Below are 24,460 nucleotides of genomic sequence, written 5' to 3'. Positions count from 1 at the left end.
CATTTCGTTATCTAAGTACATAATTCATTGGCAATGGGTCACATATACGCAGACACACATACATGCACCAAGGTCCAAAAATGTGCAGCCAGGCTCCTTTCTAGGCTATTCAATTTTATTATTTATTATTATTAATGCTTGTTTATGATACACAGTTTTATCTTGAATGATGTATGTGCACATACACTTCTATTTACTCAAACAACTGTGTACCGATAGTCTTATTAAGGCAAAGTATGCAAAGAATACATTTTAATAGTGATAAATACATTTGAACATGCCAGTAACAAAACGACATTGATAAGGCGTTTTATAAGAAACAGAGCACAACCCATGTGTTCAATTGTACCACATGGTGAACACAGGGAGTATTGTGAGTTGAGTACAGAGAGTATTGTGAGTTCAACAGCAATCGCTGTTGAACTCACAATAAGCAACACACACCAGAAATTGACATTCAGTGGAGGAAATAGCCAATTTGTTCTACTCGGAACAAAATGTTCCAAGTAGCGCGGGCTATGGTGAGCGCGCACTTTTTTCCTTTTTGTTATTATTTTTGTTTTATTGTTTTTCTTTGTTTTATTTGCTTTTCAATCTTTTTATCAACCAAGGATAGATTAGTATCGCAATAAAGACAAGTTCCTGGCTAGCCAATGTGAGGACTATTTCGGGTCTGGGTAGTGTGAGCAGCAGTTAATAGGCTGTTCAACGTCTTCCCAACGAGCATCAGAAATATTGCCGGAACAACCGTGGACATCTTCAAGAGAAAACTAGACTGTTTTCTAAAAGACGTTCCGGACCAACCGGGCTGTGGTGGATATGTGGGCCAGCGGGCCGCTCCAAGCAATAGCCTGGTGGACCAAACTCACAAGTCAAGCCTGGCCTCGGGCCGGGCTTAGGGAGTAGAAGAACTCCCAGAACCCCATCAAGGAGGTATATATTCAATGTAAATATCTCCCCCTTCTCGACACACTTATAATCTATTTTGCATTAGTTTTGGTCTCTTTTTTGCTCTCCCTTTGGTCTATTTAAATCTGTCTGCTTTCATACTGAGTATTGCTTAACTTATCTGGGGTTATATTTGGATTTTGAATTGCCATGCAGATTATGGCAGTGGCAAAAATTCTAATTTAATATATCATAAGCCAAAACGCACTCCCCAGTTGAATTAAATATATTGAAGTGGAATACATTATCATTCATAGTGTGATATTCGTCTGTCTAGCCCCTAACAGCATTTGGGGCACTGATATATCTGCTTTGGATATCTCCCCTCTCCATCCCTCCTCCATGAAAACAGACACACACACAGTAGGGGAGACATGATAACCACATACAACATTCTCAAAGGAATTGATAGGGTAGATAAAGATAGGCTATTTAACATAAGGGGCAGACGCACTAGGGAACACAGGTGGAAATTGAGTCCCCAAATGAGCCTCAGAGATATTAGAAAGAACTTGTTAGTGTCAAAATAGTTGACAAATGGAATGCATTAGGAAGTGAGATGGTGGAGGCTGACTCCATACACAGTTTCAAGTGTAGATATGATAGAGCCCAATAGGCTCAGGAACCTGTACATCAGTTGATTGACAGTTGAGAGGCGGGACCAAAGAGCCAGAGCTCAACCCCCGCAAGCACAATTAGGTGAATACACCATGTATATATGATTTATATTGTATTTTATTAAATAAAGACAAAAAAATACACACTTGTATACAAACGAAACAGAATCCTTAAGTTCATCAATAACCCAACCCTGTCCTATCGGAATCGGAATATGCCCACGGGAAGGAATTGGCCTAGATTTGGGATATTGCCAGGGGGGGAATGGAAATATATATCGGGGGGTGGAATATGCCCGGAAAGGTATACAGTATACCCAAGGGGGAGAGGGGGTGGTCCAGAGAGGGTAAAAATAGCCAATGTTCATAGTCTAGCCAATGCTATCCACAGAGTACTTAAAAAAACCAGTGGAGTATAGGAAGCAAAGTGCACTAAAGGTGTAGAAGGTATAGTCTTAGCCGGTCGGCCGAGCGGACAGCACGCTGGACTTGTGATCCTGTGGTCCTGGGTTCGATCCCAAGCGCCGGCGAGAAACAATGGGCAGAGTTTCTTTCGCCCTATGCCCCTGTTACCTAGCAGTAAAATAGGTACCTGGGTGTTAGTCTGCTGTCACGGGCTGCTTCCTGGGGGTGGAGGCCTGGTCGAGGACCGGGCCGCGGGGACACTAAAGCCCCGAAATCATCTCAAGATAACCTCATCTCGAGATAACCTCCTGTATACAGCCTAGTGTTATGTTCAAACCAGCGAACCCACCCCCCAGTTTCACGAATGAAGTAATAAAGAGAGTACGTTAGTGGACCCTCTACATCACTATCCTCGGCTCGTCACGTTGAAAGCCGGGATGAAATACAGTGCGGTGAGGGGGGGGGGGGTTAGGTATAGTGGTTGGGTGATGGTGGGAGTAGGTGGTTGATGGTGAGGTGTTGGGGTGATGGTGGGAGGGGACGGAGATGGGAGTGAACACAGGTGCCTGGGAGTTAGATTTCAGTTGTGGGTTGTCTCCTGTGGAGGGTCAGTCTTTGGCCTTAGTAAGACCTAAACCAAAGGGATTAATACCTTTGGTTTAGGAAAACCTGAGTAATCCCTTTGGTCTAGGGAGACCTGAGTAATCCCTTTGGTCTAGGGAGACCTTGGTAATCCCTTTGGTCTAGGGAGACCTTGGTAATCCCTTTGGTCTAGGGAGACCTGAGTAATCCCTTTGGTTTAGGGAGATCTGAGTAATCCCTTTGGTTAAGGGAGACCTCAGTAATCCCTTTGGTTTAGGGAGACCTCAGTAATCCCTTTGGTCTAGGGAGAACTCAGTAATTCCTTTGGTCAATGGAGACCTCAGTAATCCCTTTGGTTTAGGGAGACCTCGGTAATCCCTTTGGTCAAGGGAGACCTCAGTAATCCCTTTGGTCTAGGGAGACCTCAGTAATCCCTTTGGTCTAGGGAGACCTCAGTAATCCCTTTGGTCTAGGGAGACCTCAGTAATCCCTTTGGTCTAGGGAGACCTCAGTAATCCCTTTGGTCTAGGGAGAACTCAGTAATCCCTTTGTTCTAGGGAGGGAATGCAATTATCAAGGGAAATCGCCAAGCCATTACGACTATATAGCACTGGGAAGGGGTCAGGATAAGGATTTGGGATGGGACGGGGGGGGGGGGTGGAAGGAATGGTGCCCAACCACTTGTGGACGGTCGGGGATTGAACGCCGACCTGCATATGAAGCAAGACCGTCGCTCTACCGTCCAGCCCAAGTGGTTGGACAAAAGGGAGACCTCGGTAATCTTATCTGGCGTCTTATCACTGACAATGAGAACTCGTATATCTTTCTTTTTGTTGTTTTAGATTCAGATACTCCAAACAAAAGCACAGGATGTATATTTTTAACATAGTTTCATCCTTTCAGTTCTCCAAAAATCATCCATCAAACTGGTCCTGTCAACCATTTATTTATTTGCATATCCACCCACCCTTGTCATCCATTCATACCGCAGAAAATGAAATCAATTACTCTCAGCGTAGATGAATAAACGCCTATCGCATTTCTCTCCCACATTAACAAATATATATATATATATCAAAGTTAACGTCAGCGAGCCGTTTTCTATTAATTTCCCATTTTTTTTGTCACCTCTATTTCACAATTATTTTCATTTTTTGTGCTATATTTGTAATTTTATTTTTGGCGCTAGTGAAATTGATTGGTTGATAGTTTAATTATTTTTTGTTCATAGATGTACGCGAATTTACATTTTTAAATTATTTTTGAACATTAATTTATTAATGTATAAGGTGAACAATTTTTTTTATATTATACCCTGATTAAGTCGACAGCTTGTCTTCTGCATGTTAGTCAACTTTCAGGTCATCTCTCACATTTATTTTATAATACTTGTGCAGTATATAAAACATATTGTAACCAACTACGATTTTCTGTAATCCTTTACACCACCGCCCACGGGATGGGTATGGGGTGCATAATAAAGAAAGAAATTGAATTGATTTTTAACATTGAAGTCTTTAATACAGTACACACAAGCTCTACATGGGCGTAAGGCGAGTTAGATTAACGTGAGATATTTGGTAATTATTTGGACAACGAAATATGCATTCACAATAATTACAATTATTGTATAATAGATCCAAATGTGCACAAAATAAACCAGGGCGTGCGCCTAGAATACATTATTCTACAGCTTTTATTTCTCTCATTCAACTTTTCTCACCATATTTTATATATATATATATATATATATATATATATATATATATATATATATATATATATATATATATATATATATATATATATATATATATATATAATTTATATATATTAAGTCAACAACGAAAACAAATTTACAAACTTAGAAAATATTTAAGTCAAGTCATTGTTTGATGTGGAATTGCTATCAAAATCCTATTGATACAGAATGGTATACCGATCTCTTATTTGGCTGGGTATATGTGATAGATTTTAACAGCAAGCTGGTAGTAATATGATGCTGGTTGAACCCCAATGGTACTACAATTATGTTAACAGGTTCAAGTACGTTTATTGAGACAATACAATATGTCTCAAAAGGATAGAGTAGCTTAGGCTATTTTTTTTCTCGTTCTTCTAACTTGGGTTAAACTTGGGTTGGTTAAAAATACATCACTTGGTACACTTCGGTAGCCACCGGCTACCGTACCCACCCGGCCACCAGTACCAATCCGGCCACCAGTACCCATCCGGCCACCAGTACCAATCCGGCCACCAGTACCAATCCGGCCACCAGTACCCACCCGGCTACACCAGTACACACCCGGCCACTTTTAGACAATAGCCAACATTATTATTTTTCTACAAACCAGGCAATTCTGAATGGGCAAGTCAATTTACTCTGTCCTACCGCAAAAGAAAAATACCAATTTTTATTTTCATGTTCGTAAATATACCAGAACACTTTTTTTTTACCACCGGCCAGCAAACACTTTTTCTAGCCACAGTTTATCATAGACAATGAAAATCAACCGCAAATTAAGTCCTGCTAGTTTATATATATATATATATATATATATATATATATATATATATATATATATATATATATATATATATATATATATATATATATATATATATATATATATATATATATATAATATGCATCCATTTACACAATTTATTAAATGAAGTTTTGGTCCGCTAGTATCCAGAGTGTGGGAATATATTTGTTGAGTTGATCTCGTTCAGACCAAACATGCTCCTTAGAAACGTCTGGGGTTTCAATCCATATTTACATTTTTTTGACATTAATTTTACATCCCATTTAATGCAGCTATACACAATCCCCCCATCTGCATCCTTTTCCCCCCTCCCCCAAAATCTTTTTTTTTATTAAATTTGTGTTTGTGCTTGTACACTACAGATTTGTATTTTTTTTTATTTAATTCTGACATGCGGGTTTATTTCACTACGTTGATGTTCACTGCGAAGTCTGTGCCGAATTCCTGGGTGCTTTTATTTATTTTTATTTTTTTTTCCTTAAACAAATTCAGCCGGTATTGGATTTTGTTTAGTTTACTTTTTATTAAGGACTTGTAACAATATTGACGTTAAAGCGGACAGTTTCCACAGTGAAAAAAAAATATATAAAAAATCAGTTTTCCTTTCAAGTAAAGAAATATTCGCCTTTAACTAAGTTATAAATAGTTAAGGAGAATAGTTTGAAGGAAGCAGAGTGACACATTTGGATATCAGTGGTGTAGAAGAGAGGATTAGTGTAAACAATAAAAGTTCTGCCATTTATCTAAAGTTTTTCCGGGTTGGCTGCAGCAGGGTTTATTATTTTTGGTTTTGTTCCAGGTTGACTGTAACAAGTTTTTTTTTGTTCCAAGTTGGCTGTAGTTTTTAGTTTTTCTGTCCCGGGTTGGGTGTAGCAGGGTTTTTCTGTTCCGGGTTGGGTGTAGCAGGGTTTTTCTGTTCCGGGTTGGGTGTAGGAGGGTTTTTCTGTCCCGGGTTAGGTGTAGGAGGGGTTTTCTGTTCCGGGTTAGGGGTAGCAGGGTTTTTCTGTTCCGGGTTGGGTGTAGGAGGGTTTTTCTGTTCCGGGTTGGGTGTAGCAGGGTTTTTCTGTCCCGGGTTAGGTGTAGCAGGGTTTTTCTGTTCCGGGTTGGGTGTAGGATTTTTGTTTCATTATTATTGTTCTTTTCCAGTGATACATTTGTGTAATTATTCCATTTCTCTTTTACCGCAACATACTTTTACAATTAGATTATCCTTAAGGTTAGAAGGTGTAAGCAAGGGAGACGTATTTTATCCAAACAACTAGAATACAACACAAGAAAAGTCTTTAATATTGATGTTTTACAGGCAACTGGCAATTAATTTCGATATTAAATGCGGATTAATAATCCTTCAATATATTTTTGATTACACTATACATTCATTTTAACTAATTGATTTGGTTTTTGCTCGAGCGTGGTCGAACACAGATTAAGGATGGGTTGAGTTAATGAGCATTTGGCCCACGTTTATGAGGACACACAGTTCCTCATGACTCACAACTTGTTGCATTGGAAGTTTCGAACTTCCTCACTGTTCGAATCCTTCCCTCGAAATGTTCTTGACTGAAAATGCTGTGCATTGGAAAATGCAAACAAGTATGTTTGTCAACATACTTCAGCCACATTATTGTGACTCATCGCCTGCATGCTGTGCTTGCATACTGAATTACGGTAGCAATAATTACCGAATTTGAGACTGTTGCCTAAAATGTTTTCCCTTGCAAAATGAAGATGGGATGCTAAATTTGGCCGCGATGCTCCGAAAGGCAATTATTAAACTGAATTATTAAAGACTAAAATGGTAAATTTTGGTTAAAAATTTTTTTTTTACATAATATGACAACCGGTCACGCCATAATCTCCAGCCCAGCTCATTCTCACAATTTCACAAACGTCAAATTTAAAGTGGTTTTGCCTTACAGGAAGAGTTCGTTTCTAGTTATTAATCTACCTAAACTATAAAGGCTGATATGAATTACTCTGAGGTAGATACTTCAGTTTTGCGGTTCTTGTAATTTCAATAAACCACCGCTATTTTTGCGTTGCGGTTCTAATGTAGGACTAGTTGTGTATTATGTGAGAGGACAGGTTTGTTGGCTAGCCACCACCACCACCACTCGGCCTCACCACCGCCACAAATCCATAATATAGAAACCCTTAAACACCCTCCAATATGCTATCTTAACCCTAGGCAGCTCCTGTCATACCCCCACACGATCAATTTTTGTGATCAAATACCAGCTCGCTGATGGCGCCCATTACCACACTGAAAATTTAGTTTCCACCGCACGCGGAAATTTTCCACGTTGCTTTGGTCTTGCAGGAACCAATTTGGGCTTCCCTCGCTGGCTTTTATTTGGCTTGTATCTGCGTCTTTGTATTCTGCATTGGTTTTTAGTTCGCTGTTTGTTTGGAGATTCTAAGCTGGGGGGTTGGGGGGGGGGGGGGGGAGGCGAACCTGTTGCTTTCAATTCTTGTTCCATGTTCTCTGATGTTTATACAGGTGTGTTTTTGTGTGTGTGTGTGTGGGGAAATGTTTGAATGTGCGTAAGTGTTCATAGCTCTTCCAGCTATCTAGGGAAGATGGGTAAGGGGGGGGGGCTGAGCCTAGTAGAGTCACCTGGGGGAAGGGGGGGCTGACCCTAGTTAGTCACCTGGGGGAAGGGGGGGCTGACCCTAGTTAGTCACCTGGGGGAAGGGGGGGCTGACCCTAGTTAGTCACCTAGTGGAAGGGGGGGGTGACCCTAGTTACTCACCTGGGGAAAGGGGGGAGGCCTGACCCTAGTTAGTCACCTGGGGGAAGGGGGTGTGACCCTAGTTACTCACCTGGGGGAAGGGGGCTGACCCTAGTTACTCACCTGGGGGAAGAGGGCTGACTCTAGTTAGTCACCTGGGGGAAGGGGGGGGGGTGACCCTAGTTACTCACCTGGGGGAAGGGAGGAGTGACCCTAGTTACTCACCTGGGGGAAGGGGGCCCTGACCCTAGTTACTCACCTGGGGGAAGCGGGCTGACCCTAGTTACTCATGTGTGGGAAGAGGGGGGTGACCCTAGTTACTCACCTGGGGGAAGGGGGGGGTGACCCTAGTTACTCACCTGGGGGAAGGGGGGGGCCTGACCCTAGTTACTCACGTGGGGGAAGGTGGGGGGTGACCCTAGTTACTCACCTGGGGGAGGGGGGGCCTGACCCTAGTTACTCACCTGGGGGAAGGGGGGGCCTGACCCTAGTTACTCACCTGGGGGAATATGGGCTGTTCTCATTGTGTTCAAGTTCACTGGGATGTGAGTACATAACATTGATGTTCTTACATTCTTGCAAAGCCACTAACACACATGGCATTTCGGTTAGGTCTATATCAGGTCTATCAGTTCTATGGAGTTTATATATTACAATAAATTTATAAGTTGAGAATATTATCTGTTTAGGACAAAGGTTCACATGCCAGTTTACATGTAGACTATTACTGGAACCGTAATATACTTTCAGACCATCACAACTATATAGATAACTATTCAAGTGGTTTGAAGGTGGGTGAGGTTTTTCATGGTAATGGATTTGGTCTGAGGACTGGCTCCCATCTGGGAATCTGGGAGTGTTATGACATATTATTAATATATATATATATATATATATATATATATATATATATATATATATATATATATAACTGAAAACTCACACCCCCAGAAGTGACTCGAACCCATACTACTCAGTTGCATATAGTCCTGGGGACCATTCAGGTTTGTTCGCATATATATATATATATATATATATATATATATATATATATATATATATATATATATATATATATATATATATATTTATATATATTTATATATATTTATATATATTTATATATATATATTTATATATATATGCACACTGCATTCAGGGTTCCTGCCTGCCATCTGAGGAGCTGGAGGAACTCGACAACTTATGATAATCATCTTTGTACCCTATATGTAGCTTTTTTGTAACAAATACACATATATATATATATTTGTTTTATTTATGCAAAAAAAAATAAAGGTGGTATCAGAAGAAAATATTAAAGTGTTCAGTGAGAATCCACAAGGTCTTCATTGAATACTCTTTATTTTCTTCTCTGATGCTATGGGTCCCTACAGTTGTACCAGAGGTGGTACCCTCACAACTTATATATATTTATATAAACTACTTTAATAACTAGTCCACATTGACTGTTCGAAAGTCTATTGGTTAAAGTGCTGGATACGCTGAGGTGCATGGAGCCCTGGCTGTTTGGGTTTGAATCCTTCAGGGGTGAGGAGTTTTCTATTGCTTATTGGCTTAGGGACCATTCAAGCTTGTTCGCATAATTGTTATTCACATGGCCCCAACATGAGAGGTGATTCGATGAAATATCTGTGCCCAAATTGGCCACCGAGTGCTGTCGGGGGTTGGGTTAAATAAATAAATAAATAAATAAATATGTTTATTCAGGTAAGGTACATACATACAAGTGATGTTACATTAATGGATTGATATATAGATAGAGCTAGTACATACAATGCCTACAGCCACTATTACGCAATGCGTTTCGGGCAGTATGTCTGCATATTTCGGGCAAATGTCTGACGATTTTCAATCTTTTTGAACAGTTAGTGTGGTCTAGTGGTTAAATTACCGGATACACTAGGGTGCATGGAGTCCTGGCTCTCTGGGTTTGAATCCTTCAGAGGTGAGGAGTTTTCAGTTGCATATTGGCTTGGGGACAATTCAAGCTTTTTTGCATATGTGTTACTCCATCGGCTTCCAACATCACCACACAGCCATACAGCCTTGGAAACCTTGAATGGGGCTTAAATGAACCGCCTAAACTCCCTCACCACTCGCACTTTCACAGTGTCTTGAACCACTGAAGGCTTATCCTTGGTAGGAGCTTTATGATGGTGTATTCCGCTTTTTGGAATTAGATGCGCCTCGCATCTCATATGCACATCAGAGGAGACATCCTCAGAAATATGTTGTGTTACTTACGTGGCCCCCCAATTGCGAGGTGATTCGATGAAATATCTGTACGATAAAATTGACCATCGAGTGCTGTCGGGGGTTGGGTTAAGGGTCTCACGACTTCCAACCTTTTTGTACACTCAGTGTGGTCCAGCTGTATAGTACCGGATACGCTAAGGCGCATGGAGCCCTGGCTTTCTGGGTTCGAATTATCCTTCAGGGATGAGGAGTTGTCGGTTGCATATTGGCTTGGCGACCATTCAAGCTTCTTCGCTTATACTGTGTATATATACATATACTGTATAATATTAATGTATATGGCACAAGTAAAAAAATGGACTAATTGAAAGATGAAGTTGATGAGAATAATCTGGCAAATATAATTAAACTCGATCCCATTTCTCATTCCCCTTTTTACCCTGGTACACTTTCTAAAGATTGTATTTTTTTTCATATTAAAGTTTATCCATGAAAGGAAAACTGACTCGAGAAAAAACGATCCAGGAAATTGCCAACTCTCATCTGCCTGCGAGAAAATGGCCCCACGTGCTTCCCAGAGTGGAGATTGTGAAGTTATCTCACATGGTGCTGAGTAAGCTACCTCACTAACATTTTTTCCCCTCATTTCCCCCCCTCCCTCCCTCCCTCTCTCCTTGTTTCCCTGATGCAGCAGCAGCTGATGCGGCAGCTCTTTAGACAGAGAGAGAGAGAGAGAGAGAGAGAGAGAGAGAGAGAGGGAGAGGGAGAGGGAGAGGGGGTTTCTAAGATGACTGTGGGGTGGGAAGGTGAGTATTTTGCTTATATTTACCTCTGCTGGATAGTCTCAGCTCTTATACCTCATCCCCCCTCCCCCCCAACTTTCTAGTTATTATCTAATGCAGTGACTCTTTAACTTTTTTTTTATAATATTGCTATTGAAATTATGGACTGAATTGCAAGCTAAAGAAAAAAAATACTCTTTATTGTATCTGACTCGTCTGTGTTTTAAACATTCACCGATAGCCTCTTGTTCTACCAGTATTCATTATGATTTTCCTTCTCTACTCTGTTAATCCCACTAGGTATTTTGTCTTGATCATGTTTTGTGTGTGTCTTCCCCCTCTCTCTTTCCCCCCCCCCCATCTCGCTTGTTTCCCCCCGTCTCTCATTTTTCCCCACGTCTTTCTCTTCACCTTGTCTCTCTTTCTCTCTTTCCTCAATCACTCACTCTTCCCCACCTCTCTCTCTTTTTCCCCCCGTCTCTCTCTTCACTCGTCTCTTTTTCCCTGTTTCACTTCCCTTATCTTTCCTTGTCTCGCTTTCCCCCTCTTTCTTTTCCACCCTCTCTCTTTTCGCTCCCTCTCCCAACTCTCTCTCTCTCTACCCTCTCTTTCCCTACTCTCTCTTCTCCTTCCCAACAATAAACTTTTTGCACCTCGATATAAGCCTAACATAAATACACTCTGGCTGCCTGTCCCCTGACACAAAGAATTATTATTATTATTATTATTACAGGTATTATTATTATTATTATTATTATTATTATTATTATTATTATTATTATTAATTATTGTATTATTGATGGGATAACCCAGCATCAGAACACTTTCCACAACATATCAGATTGATCTGAATCTTATTTACATGGTTTTGGAAAAAGGGGAGTAACATTGTTAAATTATTTGTTTTCATCTTATGTCTGGCAGTGACATTTCATTTTATTGTGCAAGAGGGTGGAACGAGGTTACTGCAGATGGACTGTTACATATTAAAGGGAAACATTTTCATGCGGCAAATGCTCCTTGAAAAAATAGAAAATGCTATATGCAGTTGAAAAATGCAGAACGCCACATGGAATTAAATTAAATAATATGTTACGTAAATAAATATATTTTAATTTGAAAGGGAATAATTTTTATTAGGTTGGCAATACTTACCTTGCTTGCTTCTTAGGAATACAGACACTTGCTGTATTCTCCATCAGCTCATGAATGTTATTGTGTCTCAAATAGTTTTTAAGAGTTACCCCATTAAGCTTATATATTGTTTTAATTTTTATGTTATACCTGAAATGCTGTGTATTAGTAGCTTTAGGCACTGTACTTATCTTACGTATGAATCCTCTATAGTTAATGTACCATATACAGTATATGTATATACCCTTGCCTAAATAAATAATCTTATTGAGAAAATCAGTAGGTGCCGTTGTGAGGATTTGAACCTGCATACTGGGTACTCCTGAGCACACACCCTAAACAACTCAGCCACGACATGCTTAAAAGCAATGCAACCTGGGATTCAACTGAATCCTCTAGGGGTCCCGAGGCTTCCACTGAAGCCCAATCAGGGTTCCACACCTTGCCCGCATGCACTCTGGCTGTGGTATTCTTTGTGTATTTGAAAAGAAGCGTTGGGGATAGTCTCCTATACAACAGTCAGAGTACATGTGGGCAATGTGAGAAGTCCTAATTGGGCTTCAGTGGAAGCCTTGGGACCTCTAGAGGATGCAGTTGAATCCCAGGTTGCATTGCTTTTAAGCATGTCGTGGCTAAGTTATTTAGGGTGAATGTTTCGTAGTACATGTACAGTACTTGGATTTGGAATCTGGAGAGGGTTCTGGGAGTTTTTTCACTCCCCTATCTTGTTATAAGGGGTTATCTATTGTTAGGCCAAACCACTTGGGCTGGACGGTATAGCGACGGTCTCGCTTCATGCAGGTCGGCGTTCAATCCCCGACCGTCCAAGTGGTTGGGCACCCTTCCTTCCCCCCCGTCCCATCCCAAATCCTTATCCTGACCCCTTCCAAGTGCTATATAGTCGTAATGACTTGGTGCTTTCTCCTGATAATTACCTTACCTTACCTATTGTTATCTTGTGATAACTTGGTCCAACAGGTTGTTACTTGGGAGTGGCCCGCAGGCCCACATATTAACTACTGCCTGGTTGGTCCAGCATTTGCAGTACTCAGTGTACATGTTCACATCCTCATTATGGCTTTTCTGATTTTCTTTGCCCGAAACGCTTTGCGTAATAGTGGCTTTAGGCATTGTATGTACTAGCTCTATCTATAATCCATCAACTTTTGTATCTTACCTTGTATGTATGTACCTTACCTGAATAAAAATTTATTTATTATTATTCATTTATTATTATTTTCTTAATTATACATCATGTTAATGTGATTCCTTTGCATTATTATTATTATTATTATTATTATTATTATTATTATCATTATTACTTAATAATAAGGTGATAAGGTTAGAGTTGAATTCAGTTACATCAGTGTTTGGAATTTTGTAGATCGCTCCCAAAATTAAGTTAGTAACCAAGCCCTTGATTTTGAACTGGGAAGATATGTACTCTCACAGGTGTCTCTAATTTTGATAACTTTTGAGTTTGATAGCTCTTAGCGGTAGTAAATTACTGTACCGCCACCTCTCTGGCTAGGTCTACAGTTGGGGGATAGTTGAGCAATTGTGAATGTTCAATTGTTGAGTTGATTCATTATTCAGCCAGGTCTCAATATGGACAATAAAAGAGAATGTATTGTTCAGTGCTTGCAGTAAGAGCATCACCATCTTCACAGTGTTTGCTTCCAGACCTAACATTAAAGTTAAGAATATGGTGAACTTTGCCATTATTGGCAAAGTTTCCTGCATAGTACTTCAAATTATTATCATTGAATTGGTAATTTCATAGATATTTCATAAGAGGTTTAATTTAGGGTCAATGCTTAATTGCAGTCATACACTGATTACAGCGAGATAGATAACATGCTACTAAAACTATGATTTACAGATGGGGTAAATACAAAAAATAATTATAATACTGTTAACAGTTGCATAAAATTGGAACTAGATACTTAAAATGAATAAAATGGGAATAGATAAAACTATATACTAATACGGTAATAGAGACTTGAATGTTGAAGCAAAAACAATAATAATTGAGATCAATGTAAATTAATAAAAAGTTAATGATCTGATGAGAAAATAAATTAGTCTATTGAAAGGTTAACTGAGCTGGAAATGAAAAGGAACACTAATTGACAGGTGAATCATAAATCATGCTAGACAGATGAATCATAAATCATGATTGACAGATGAATCATAAATCATGATTGACAGATGAATCATAAATCATGATTGACAGATGAATCATAAATCATGATTGACAGATGAATCATAAATCATGATTGACAGATGAATCATAAATCATGATTGACAGATGAATCATAAATCATGATTGACAGATGAATCATAAATCATGATTGACAGATGAATCATAAATCATGATTTGACAGTGATGAGTCAAGACTGACAGATGAATCATAAATCAATCACTTAATTACACACACAAATCACAATAGCATGATGCATCAAATGAACAAAATCCACAAGGGCCGAAAATCCACAAATGCACAACACAAGGGTTGTTCGGCCCTTGTGGATTTGTTCAATCACTTAATGTTTGCTAGGTACTAATATTAGTTATAAAAATATGATAGTAATGGACAGAAAAAAAATGGAGCTTTAGAGACAAGCACAGCTACAGTATAATGGAGCTTGTTGATGAGGATAGGTTATGTGAGGTTAACTCAGATGGGGCAATTGTAGGGTCAAGTTGCTCAAAGTCCTCAGAAGGGTAGAGTTTCGAGGTGAGATTAGGGATTGCCTTGAGTAAGTGGGGATTGCTGAGGTGAATCAGAGGCAGTATCAGGACGTTCAGGTGTCACAGTAGGAGAGGAAAGTATTGAGTTGATAATTTTTTTTTATTTTTATTTATATACAAGAAAGTGTACATGTCATTGTTAGTAATTTCCTGCTGCCTAAAAATAGGCAGATTTCTTGGTAGATTTTTAGTAGATTTTTAGACTGGTAGTTTTTTAAAAGTTTGGTGAAATCCCTCTTTTACAAGAAGCATCTCGTGTACACATAAAGAGGAAGAAGGGTGTTGGTGAGGGGGGGGGCAGGAGTAAACTCAAAATAAAAATTATATATTGAACTTGTAGGATTTTTGCCATAGAACTGTTTTGATGCATCTACTAACTGCCTCTCTCCAGTTGCAGGATGGCAATGCGTGGCGTGAAGACTTCTGAGGGATGGTATGTGAAGGCGACCCCGTCTGGGGAGTGTTACCCTCTAGACTCGGGCTTGGCTCCCAAGTTCCGCAAGGCTGGTGTCACAACACTGCCTGGAGCACTGCAGTATGGTGCCTCTGTTCATGGGTCCAAGTCCTGCATGGCCACACGGCAGCTGCTGGACAGGGAGAGAACGGAAAAAAATGGGAAAATGTTTGAAAAGCTCAGACTTGGGGAGTACACTTGGAAATCATACTCAGAGGTGCAGCAAATGGCTGTGGACGTTGGACTAGGCGTGAGGGTGAGAGGTCTCCAGCCACTGGACAGAGTGGTGATCTTTGCCGAAACAAGGGCAGAGTGGTTGGTGGCAGCTATGGGGTGTCTGCAACACCGCATCACTGTTGTCACCCTTTACACCACCCTTACTGACGCAGGTGTCGCTCATGGCATAAACGAGACAGAGGTGTCGTTTGTCTTCACGTCGTATGACCTCTTACCACGAGTAATACGTGTCTTGGATCAGTGTCCCAAGGTAAAGACGGTGGTTGTCATGGAAGATCAGCTTGATGGTGTTGGTGATGTGAGTAAATTTCCTTCAAATGTCACATTAGTACCCTTTAAGAAGTTAATTAAGCAAGATGACCAGACATCTAGTGTGTTCACACCTGTACCTGATGCTGAGGACACTGCCATCATCATGTACACCAGCGGCTCCACAGGGACACCCAAAGGTGTCGAACTCTCACATACAAACATTTTGGCCAGTGTCATTGGTTATTCCGTCCAGATGAATGTCGGTATGGAGGACCGATACCTTTCTTTCTTGCCTCTGGCACATATCATGGAGCTGGCCACAGAGATTGCACTAATTTCTTTGGGTGCCACCATCTTGTATTCATCCCCCCACACACTAACTAGCACCAGTCCCAAGGTCATGCATGGCACCGAAGGTGATGCCAAAGTGGCTAAGCCGACAGTCATGAACACTGTTCCGCTTGTTTTGGATCGCATCATCAAAGGTGTTTACCAGAAGGTGGAACAACAGGGATGGATCAAGAGCCTAGTGTTCAATGAGGCTGTAAGGTACAAATTCTGGCTGGAGTACATTCCATTTACATCCTACTTTTTGAATGCATTCGTCTTCAGGAAAGTCCAGGAGGAGCTGGGAGGCCAGTTGAAGAGGGTGGTCGTTGGAGGTGCCCCCTTGACACCTCAGACCCACGACACAATGAGAGCCATATTTGATGTGTCCATCCAGGTTGGTTATGGATCCACAGAAACAGCCTCGTGCATCTCAGGTATGGATGAGGACGACACCAGTACAGGTCATTCTGGGGGCCCCAACCTTGGGGTACTCATGAAGCTTGTTGACTGGGAGGAAGGAAACTACAGAGTGACTGACAAACCTAACCCTAGGGGAGAAATTGTAGTTGGAGGAACAGTGGTTAGTAAAGGCTACTTCAAGCTACCTGAAGAGAATGAAGCTTCCTTTTACGAAGAAAATGGGTTAAGATGGTTCAGTACAGGTGATATTGGTGAGATAAATAATTTAGGGTCACTGAAAATCATCGATCGAAAAAAAGATTTAGTAAAGCTGAAACATGGCGAGTATGTGTCACTGGGAAATGCAGAGTCCAAACTTAAGACTTTGTCAAATGTAGAAAATATCTGCGTTTTTGCAGACTCGACCAAAGACAAGACGGTGGCTGTGGTGGTGCCTTCCGCAGAGCGTCTGTGGAAGGTGGCAGCAAGCGTAGGCATCAACAAGGACACTGTTACTATTGAGGAGTTGTGTGCAGATGAAAGAATTAATGAGGCCATCCTGAAGGAGCTTCAAAGCCACGGGAAGAAGTGTGGCTTGACGAGGTGGGAGGTTCCTGCTGCTGTATACCTGACATTGGAGCCATGGACGCCTGACACTGGCCTGGTGACAGCGGCATTGAAGCTCCGACGTCAGCAGCTCAATCACCACTATGAGCACAGTGTCCATGATATGTACTCTCGTTTGGACTAGCACTTCTGATTATAGGAAGATTTGTGGCTTATGACTCCTGAAGGATGGTTAAGTCCTTCTTGGAGACAGAGCCTCTGTTCATGTGTACATAAATATAGATACATAATATATAACACGAAATTAATCACCTGGAATGGATAATTATTGACTCTACTCCATTCCTTCTTTCCACTGACGCTTCCTCTATACAATGTACAGTGGAGTGGTTGTCAAAGACTTCGGTGCTTGTGCTGTATTGATGGTTTTGCCATTCAGTAAAGAGATGGCAGAGAATAAGGCTGATTAATTAAGTTTTCTATTGAAGTTACATTATTTTTTGGTGGATTTATCTGGAGTGCCTTTTTTTTTCAAACCATTACATTTGTCTAGTTATTGAATTAGAAGTCACATTTATTCACCATATTCATTGTCTTACCAGATGTATGAAGTAGTATTTTGTATATGGTTCACTTGAATACAAATGAATATTCAGACAATCTACTAATACTCCTTATGTGTTACCATAAACAAATTTATACATTTCTAAGAGAATTTAGTAGCATGGGTCATTCCTCCATCTTTCTTAAGCTTGTGGGGTGGGGCTTCAATATGTACAGTCAAATCTTGCCAAGACCCCTTGACTTATTGAAGTGCTCGGGACATGCTGGTAGCATTACCTAATGGTGGTGTAGCAATTTTCACCTCTGCTTTCTTGTTTGTCTCTCACTCATACCGTCCAACTACTAAGGCTGGACGGTAGAGTGACGGTCTCGTTTCATGCAGGTTGCCATTCAATCCCCGACCATCCAAGTAGTTGGGCACCATTCCATCCCCCGTCCCATCCCAAATCCTTACTCTGACCCCTTCCAAGTGCTATATAGTCGTAACGGTTTGGCGCTTTCTCCTCATAGCTCTCTTCTCGCTCATATACCCACACACACACACACACACACATATCCATTGTTGGCTCCATATTTATTCATGCCCTTCATAAACTGCATTTGAAAGCTGATTTTAGCTTAGTATATTAAAGTACAAATAGGTATTTGTTTCATAAATATAAGTGAAATCTAACAATTGATATTATCAGAACTATGAATCACTAAAACACAGTTGTCACAAATTTTTGCAAGCTTGTCTTAAAAGTGCAAAGGTTAAATTTATTCACACTCCCAACAATTAGTATTTTGTTGATTCTCCTTTGGCTTGAAGAGTGAGAAAGCACCATGTAGTGTCTTAATTGCTACAGGTATTTCTCAATAGCATCATTTCATCTGTTCTAAACTTCTGCTCATGCACATTACATGGTAAAGGTTTTAACATTTTTTAAATTACAGTGTTCTAGTGAAGGTTTCACGATTGTTATGACAAAGAAATATTTGTGTTCTATTGTTATTTACAGTATTTAATAGCCAATTGAAAAAGATTTGGGCTCTGTAAAGTGCAGTTGCCAGAAACCTGACAACTTGAAGCTTGAAGACCTTATCACATAACCAGAAAATCATGCCTTTTTTACATTTAATTTGTATAGTCTTTAAAATTACTTGCTTTGAAAATATTTGAGAACAGTGTATTTAGGTATAGAGTTGTTTTTGACAATGTTTCAATGCTACTAATGCTGATTATCTTAAATTTTGTTTTTATTGATATATGGAAGAATGCTAAATGTATTAATAATTTTTGGTTAATACATTCAGTTAAATTATCGTCTTACAAACTGCCATTCAAAAAGATATTACATATAGCTACTATGGATGCTAGCATAAAAATTTGGACTATTGTACCATAAAAATGTCCATGATTTGAAGTACTGTATTAAGCTTGTACAGGGCCAGGGCTTGCAAAAGAAGGCAATAGCCAAATGAAAATTTTCCTAGGCATATTTTTTTTAGTACATAGGCACTAAAGTAAGGCTAGGAAAAGATAGGTTTATGGTTAGCCTGTCTCACTTTTTCTTATGTCCTGTAGAATTTTAGTAAAATTTTTTCTTTTACAACAGTCCATATTTTATACCACAGGGAAAAAAAATGCCAATTCTATTTAAAAGTTTTAAGCAGACTCGCTCAGCCATTCAACATTGTAAGTGAGAAATACAAAATGGACTATTGTTTGACAAACTTTCACCATTCAATTCTAACTTTATGTTACACAGCTGGAGAACCGTGCTTGCGTCATATTTAATCGACGGAGGATCGGCATTGATTGATCCAATGTTACGTGAAGGGGTGATTTGATTAGATTTGACCAGGTTACTTGTCACTCATGACAATGAAAGATGAAATTTTTGTAAGGCTGAAGGGCTACCTGACCTAATTGTTTAGCCACAAGACTAAATTTTGTTTATAAAACACCTGCTTGATACCTGCTTGATGGGGTTCTGGGAGTTCTTCTACTCCCCAAGCCCGGCCCGAGGCCAGGCTCGACTTGTGAGAGTTTGGTCCACCAGGCTGTTGCTTGGAGCGGCCAAACAAATAAGAAGTATTTGGTAACCTAAAATTCATGATGTATAAAGCATTGAGCATATCACTGTAAAATGGCAGATAAGCAGACTACTGAATTACAATGCCATTGTATAGGGATGCTTGTGTTAATGTCAGAGTATCATACAGAATTGGCGTATGATCTGCTTTTATCTTAAGAAATACATCTGTAAAGATTTAGCAAAATGGGGGGATAACTGTAAAATGGTATACTTCTATCATATTCAGAGACTTCTGCTTTTGTACAGAATTGGTAAATGATTGTAATGAGGTAATGGATTTATTTATATGGAGTGACTGTGATTGTGGGGAAAAAAGGGATTTATTTATATGGAGCCACATGTGATTCTGGGAAGGAAAAAAAAATATTTGTATGGGGCCACTGTGATTCTGGGAAGGAAAGAATTTATTGATATGAAGCCAATGTGTTTGTGGGAAGGAATAAAATTTATTCACATGGAGTCACTCTGGTTGTGAAGACAAAAAGTTATACCAGAACAAATCAGAGTTTGGTATTATATTTCATAAAATATTATTTGTTTGTAAATTACTTGTAGATAATTTTTGTTTAGTATTAATGACATACCAGATAAAATACTTTGACTTGCTATAGTAAAGCAATTCAACAGTGTCCCTTTTCCCCCAAAAAGTTAAATTTATAAGCTCTAATCTGACATATCGGATAAAATACTTTGACCTGCTATAGTTAAGGAATTCAACAGTGTCCATTCCCCCCAAAAAAAGTTAAATTTATAAGCTTCTCCAATCACTGTTTAGATTTTTTTTCCAGAGGCTGTGAGGTGTTAATAATGGTATTGACTGTATATTTTGGTATCCGATATAATATTTATCTGTAAATATTGGTGCTGAATAAGCAGGCCATTTAAATAAAAGACAGGTACAGTAATTAAGTTTAAAGCAGTACTGTACTTAATGATACATTATTTATAAGGATTCATATAAGTTTGAAGTCTATATATTTTTGTAATTTATTATTTTTAGTTAAACACTCACTTTATAATTTTTGGAATGTCATTTTGAATGATTTTATTTAACCAATTTTTGTTGTTGTTTACATTTGTATAATTATGTTAATATTTAAATCATTCTTTCCTCCCTTACTTCGCTAACTTTATAGCTGGTGGGAGCAAGTACCAGGTATTACAGCGTGCTAGTCACTTGTTTCTGTTTAAGTGAGAGTTCCTTTACCCAGCACCTCTAGAGTGGGTAGCTTATTGTACACACATGCAGTGGGAGTTGACACTAGGCAGTGTACAAGCATGCTGTGGGAGTTGACACTAGGCAGTGTACAAGCATGCTGTGGGAGTTGACACTAGGCAGTGTACAAGCATGCTGTGGGAGTTGATACTAGGCAGTGTACAGGCATGCTGTGGGAGATGATACTAGGCAGTGTACAAGCATGCTGTGGGAGTTGATACTAGGCAGTGTACACACATGCAGTGGGAGTTGACACTAGGCAGTGTACAAGCATGCTGTAGGAGTTGACACTAGGCAGTGTACAAGCATGCTGTGGGAGTTGACACTAGGTAGTGTACAGGCATGCTGTGGGAGTTGACACTGCTGTTGGCGTTTGCGCTTGGGAGAATGCCACCAGCGGAAAAGTATTTGGTGACTTCATATATTGCCTGAAAGAATTTCGTTTCTGTTTCTATCACTCATGCCTGGGACAGAAATAAATTATACCAGCTTCAGATTTCTTTATTACTACAAAGAAATAAGACATGTATTTCAGTTACCTGTGCAAATACTCCTGCTTTCCCCAACCCAAAAAATATTAGTGACCATAATGAATACTGTACCTGTGAATACTGAAAGAGGAGAAAAATGTCAAGTGTGATAATGAGTTATCCAATCCTAGCTATACATTTAATTGCATTTCCAAGTTCTTTCATGAGAGATCATGATGCAGTGAGAGGTGTCAGATAATTGTATAGAAGAGGCAAGATCTAAATCATCAAATTTAAGGCCTTGTTTCTTCAGTTAATTTTGTTTTGAGATTCGACTCTGCAAAAAGTTGGTGGCAATCTATTAATCGAAGATTTGCCTGCTTTAAATTGAGGTACTCTGTGCAGACCGATACAGTTGCAAAACTTTGTTGCTTCTTTTTTTTTTACAAGGATGTGTTGTAGCTTTCCTGGTTTAGCACTGATAATTACATTACACAAAATACTTTTTGTGTAAGCATCAGATTTTGTTTGATGGCTGAGAGTGTAATTGTTTCCTGTGATTAATCACATTATAGTTTTATTATTTGGCCACCTTTAAAATATTTGGTTATTTATAATAAAGGCTGTCACATAAGCTTAGAGGAAGCTGCATTTGCAGGGAAATGTCTCTCCAAAGAGCAAAGCTTTTGAAGAAGCATTCATGAACAAAATATATCAATACAGTGTGTTTCTGTGTTATCACAACACTGGGGAGTTCTTGTATATACGATCTCAGTGATGCAAGTGACCTGGGTCAGGATTCACAAAGCACTTCGTGTCCACTTCAGAGTTCTTAATTACCGAGAGGTCATCCTCATCCTAGGGTTACTTATTGTTACGGACACCCTTGTAACTCTTTGGAGCTTGTGAGTGCTAAAACGTTTGTGAAGACGTAACATACTAAACTGCATGTAACGCTGGTCGCTTCCAACCAACAGTACCCACTGGGTAGTAAGTGGTGTTGACTAGGCCGCATAAGAAGAGTTATCGTACTCTAACGCTTCAGTTGATATGCAAGTGCTCTTATGAATCCCGTTCTCTGGGGTCTGTGAAGAGCCTCTCATAAGCTCGACCCAGTGAGACACCATGTAACTGGACTAGTCTTGATACCACACACTTATTTCATCGAGCCACCATACAGTTGAGTATTCAGCTCCTTAAACCATTCCCACTACTATAATAAGCAGTCCTCAAAGACACGGATCAAGCAATGTACCTTAATTCATCCTAAAAAAAAGAAGTGCATTTAGACCTTGTCTTCTCAAGGCTTATCAGTCTTTGCACTTCTTATGTATAATTATATCATTAGAATGGTAGTAAATGGTTAGTGTTAGTCTTCTTTGCCATTTATTGGGAGTGAGGTCTTGTGCTACTGAGAAGGTCACACTGTTATGTTTCTTTGTAAAAACAAGTAAAGGATTATTTTTTTATAAGGTGGAGATATTGTTTTTGTGTAAAATTAAGAAATGTTGTAATATATATTGGAAGCAGTGATTGTTAAACTATGTTGATCATGTTTTGCTTGGAATGTTTCTGTACAGAAATATGGGATGGAAAAATTGATTAGGTGAATAATTGTAATGTTGGCAAAAGTGGAAATTACGTTGCAAATTACTCCCCATGACCTAAAGATATTAAAGTTCTCTTGATAACTCAATGTATGAGAAATGCATTTTATTTTGTGAAAACACTATGTACCTTCTTGCTATGTAATCTGCACTAAATATATACATACTGTTTATCCAAGTACGGATTATAATGTTGGCATTACTTCGCATTCTGTAAGGACCTAATTTGCTCACAGCATCTATTTACTAGTTCAGATAATAGCACTTTTTTCCTCCTTTGTAAAGTACTTTGTAGTCTCATATTTATTCAGCAATTTTATATCTTGTATGCAAATGACAAAGGTTGTCAATATCTTTAGAAATTAAAACTTCTGGGCCACCGAAGTTAGGTCATTATTGGAATAATATAACAAGTTGTTTCACATTAAAAATTCCTCTAGGCCCCTAGGCAAATGAGAATACAGATTTCCATATTCCAGCAATAATTGGATATTAAACAAATTAAATAAAATTTATTATAGATTAATGAGCATTTTTTGCCCTCTTCCAACAATGAAAAAATAACATGAAGTACAGGTAGTCTCTGCGTTGAGCCAAAACATTTAAAGCTGAAAAGTCTTGAACCTGAAACAGTCTCTATGGCATAGTGGTAAAGCACTCGCCGGCGCTTCACGAGCACTCTGGCCTGGGTTCGTATCATGGACAGGGAGGATTGACCGGGTGCCAGTCCTTAACTGGGCCCCTATTCACCCAGCAGTGAATGGGTATCTGGTGGTTAAATGATTTGGCACGTCATATTCTGGGAAAATAGGATTAAGGACCTGCCCGAATTGCTACGCGTGCTAGTGGCTGTGCAAGAATGTAAGATATCTGTTTTTTTTTTAGATCCAAATTTAATATACATTGTAATACATTGTACCTGGTATCATCAGATTTCTGACTTAAATTAAAATTTTGAGCATTTAGCCCTTCAGGTGATTTAGCAAGGCATTTAGCCTTTGTGAAAAGCTAATGAGCTGTTCCTGCAGGCTGACATGTTTTGCCTTGGGGCTCCCACTCTTTGCTCTGTTGGGACATACATATAAGGAAACAAATGTAGGGATCATGTTCAAGTCATCGGGTCACCTGCCAGAGGGGCCACTCCTTCAAGTGAGGACACACTATAGCTGTACCGGCGTTGGAGAATATTTGATCCATTGGTTTTCTTCCTTTTCGGGAGTGATGTACATGTTGCTATGGGGGGGGGGGGGGGGTATGTCCACACACAAGATGAGTGGCGCTGCCCAATAAACTCGCCCCTCGGGGCAAAATTTAAATTTAAAATTGACTCCCTGTTGAAAGTGGAGAGCACTGCTTTAGTCAGTGCCCATTTTCCTGTGTCAGCGTATGGTTCGTCTCGCTTCCTTTCAAGGTGGTATCCCTTGGGTTTGGGGTCCAGCCTTTTCCAACTGCATATCTATAGTTAATGATAACTCTTCTCAATCTTGGACTTGTGAGGCAGGTGATAAGGTCTTTGAGTTTGACTAGTATGGAAAATCAGTTTCACCTCCATTGAGGGAGTG

The 24,460-nt window shown here is 39.5% G+C and overlaps 1 protein-coding gene across 2 annotated transcripts in view; it reads left to right on the top strand.

Annotated features, from left to right (window-relative positions):
* LOC123751564 (long-chain-fatty-acid--CoA ligase 4) overlaps positions 1–23,424 on the top strand; it is a 33,306-nt gene extending 9,882 nt beyond the window's left edge. For both annotated transcript variants that reach the window (XM_045733658.2, XM_045733666.2), the window contains one exon: positions 15,113–23,424. In XM_045733658.2, the coding sequence (XP_045589614.2) occupies positions 15,120–17,144 (2,025 nt within the window). In that variant the 5' untranslated portion in view covers positions 15,113–15,119 and the 3' untranslated portion in view covers positions 17,145–23,424. The remainder of the gene's footprint in view (positions 1–15,112) is intronic.
* The last annotated feature ends 1,036 nt before the right edge of the window (positions 23,425–24,460 follow it).

This window comes from Procambarus clarkii, chromosome 4 (genome assembly GCF_040958095.1).
Source record: "Procambarus clarkii isolate CNS0578487 chromosome 4, FALCON_Pclarkii_2.0, whole genome shotgun sequence".
Taxonomy (NCBI): Eukaryota; Metazoa; Arthropoda; class Malacostraca; order Decapoda; family Cambaridae; genus Procambarus; species Procambarus clarkii.
The sequence above is the reverse complement of the archived record's forward strand: the minus strand, read 5'-3'. Positions and strand labels throughout refer to the sequence as shown.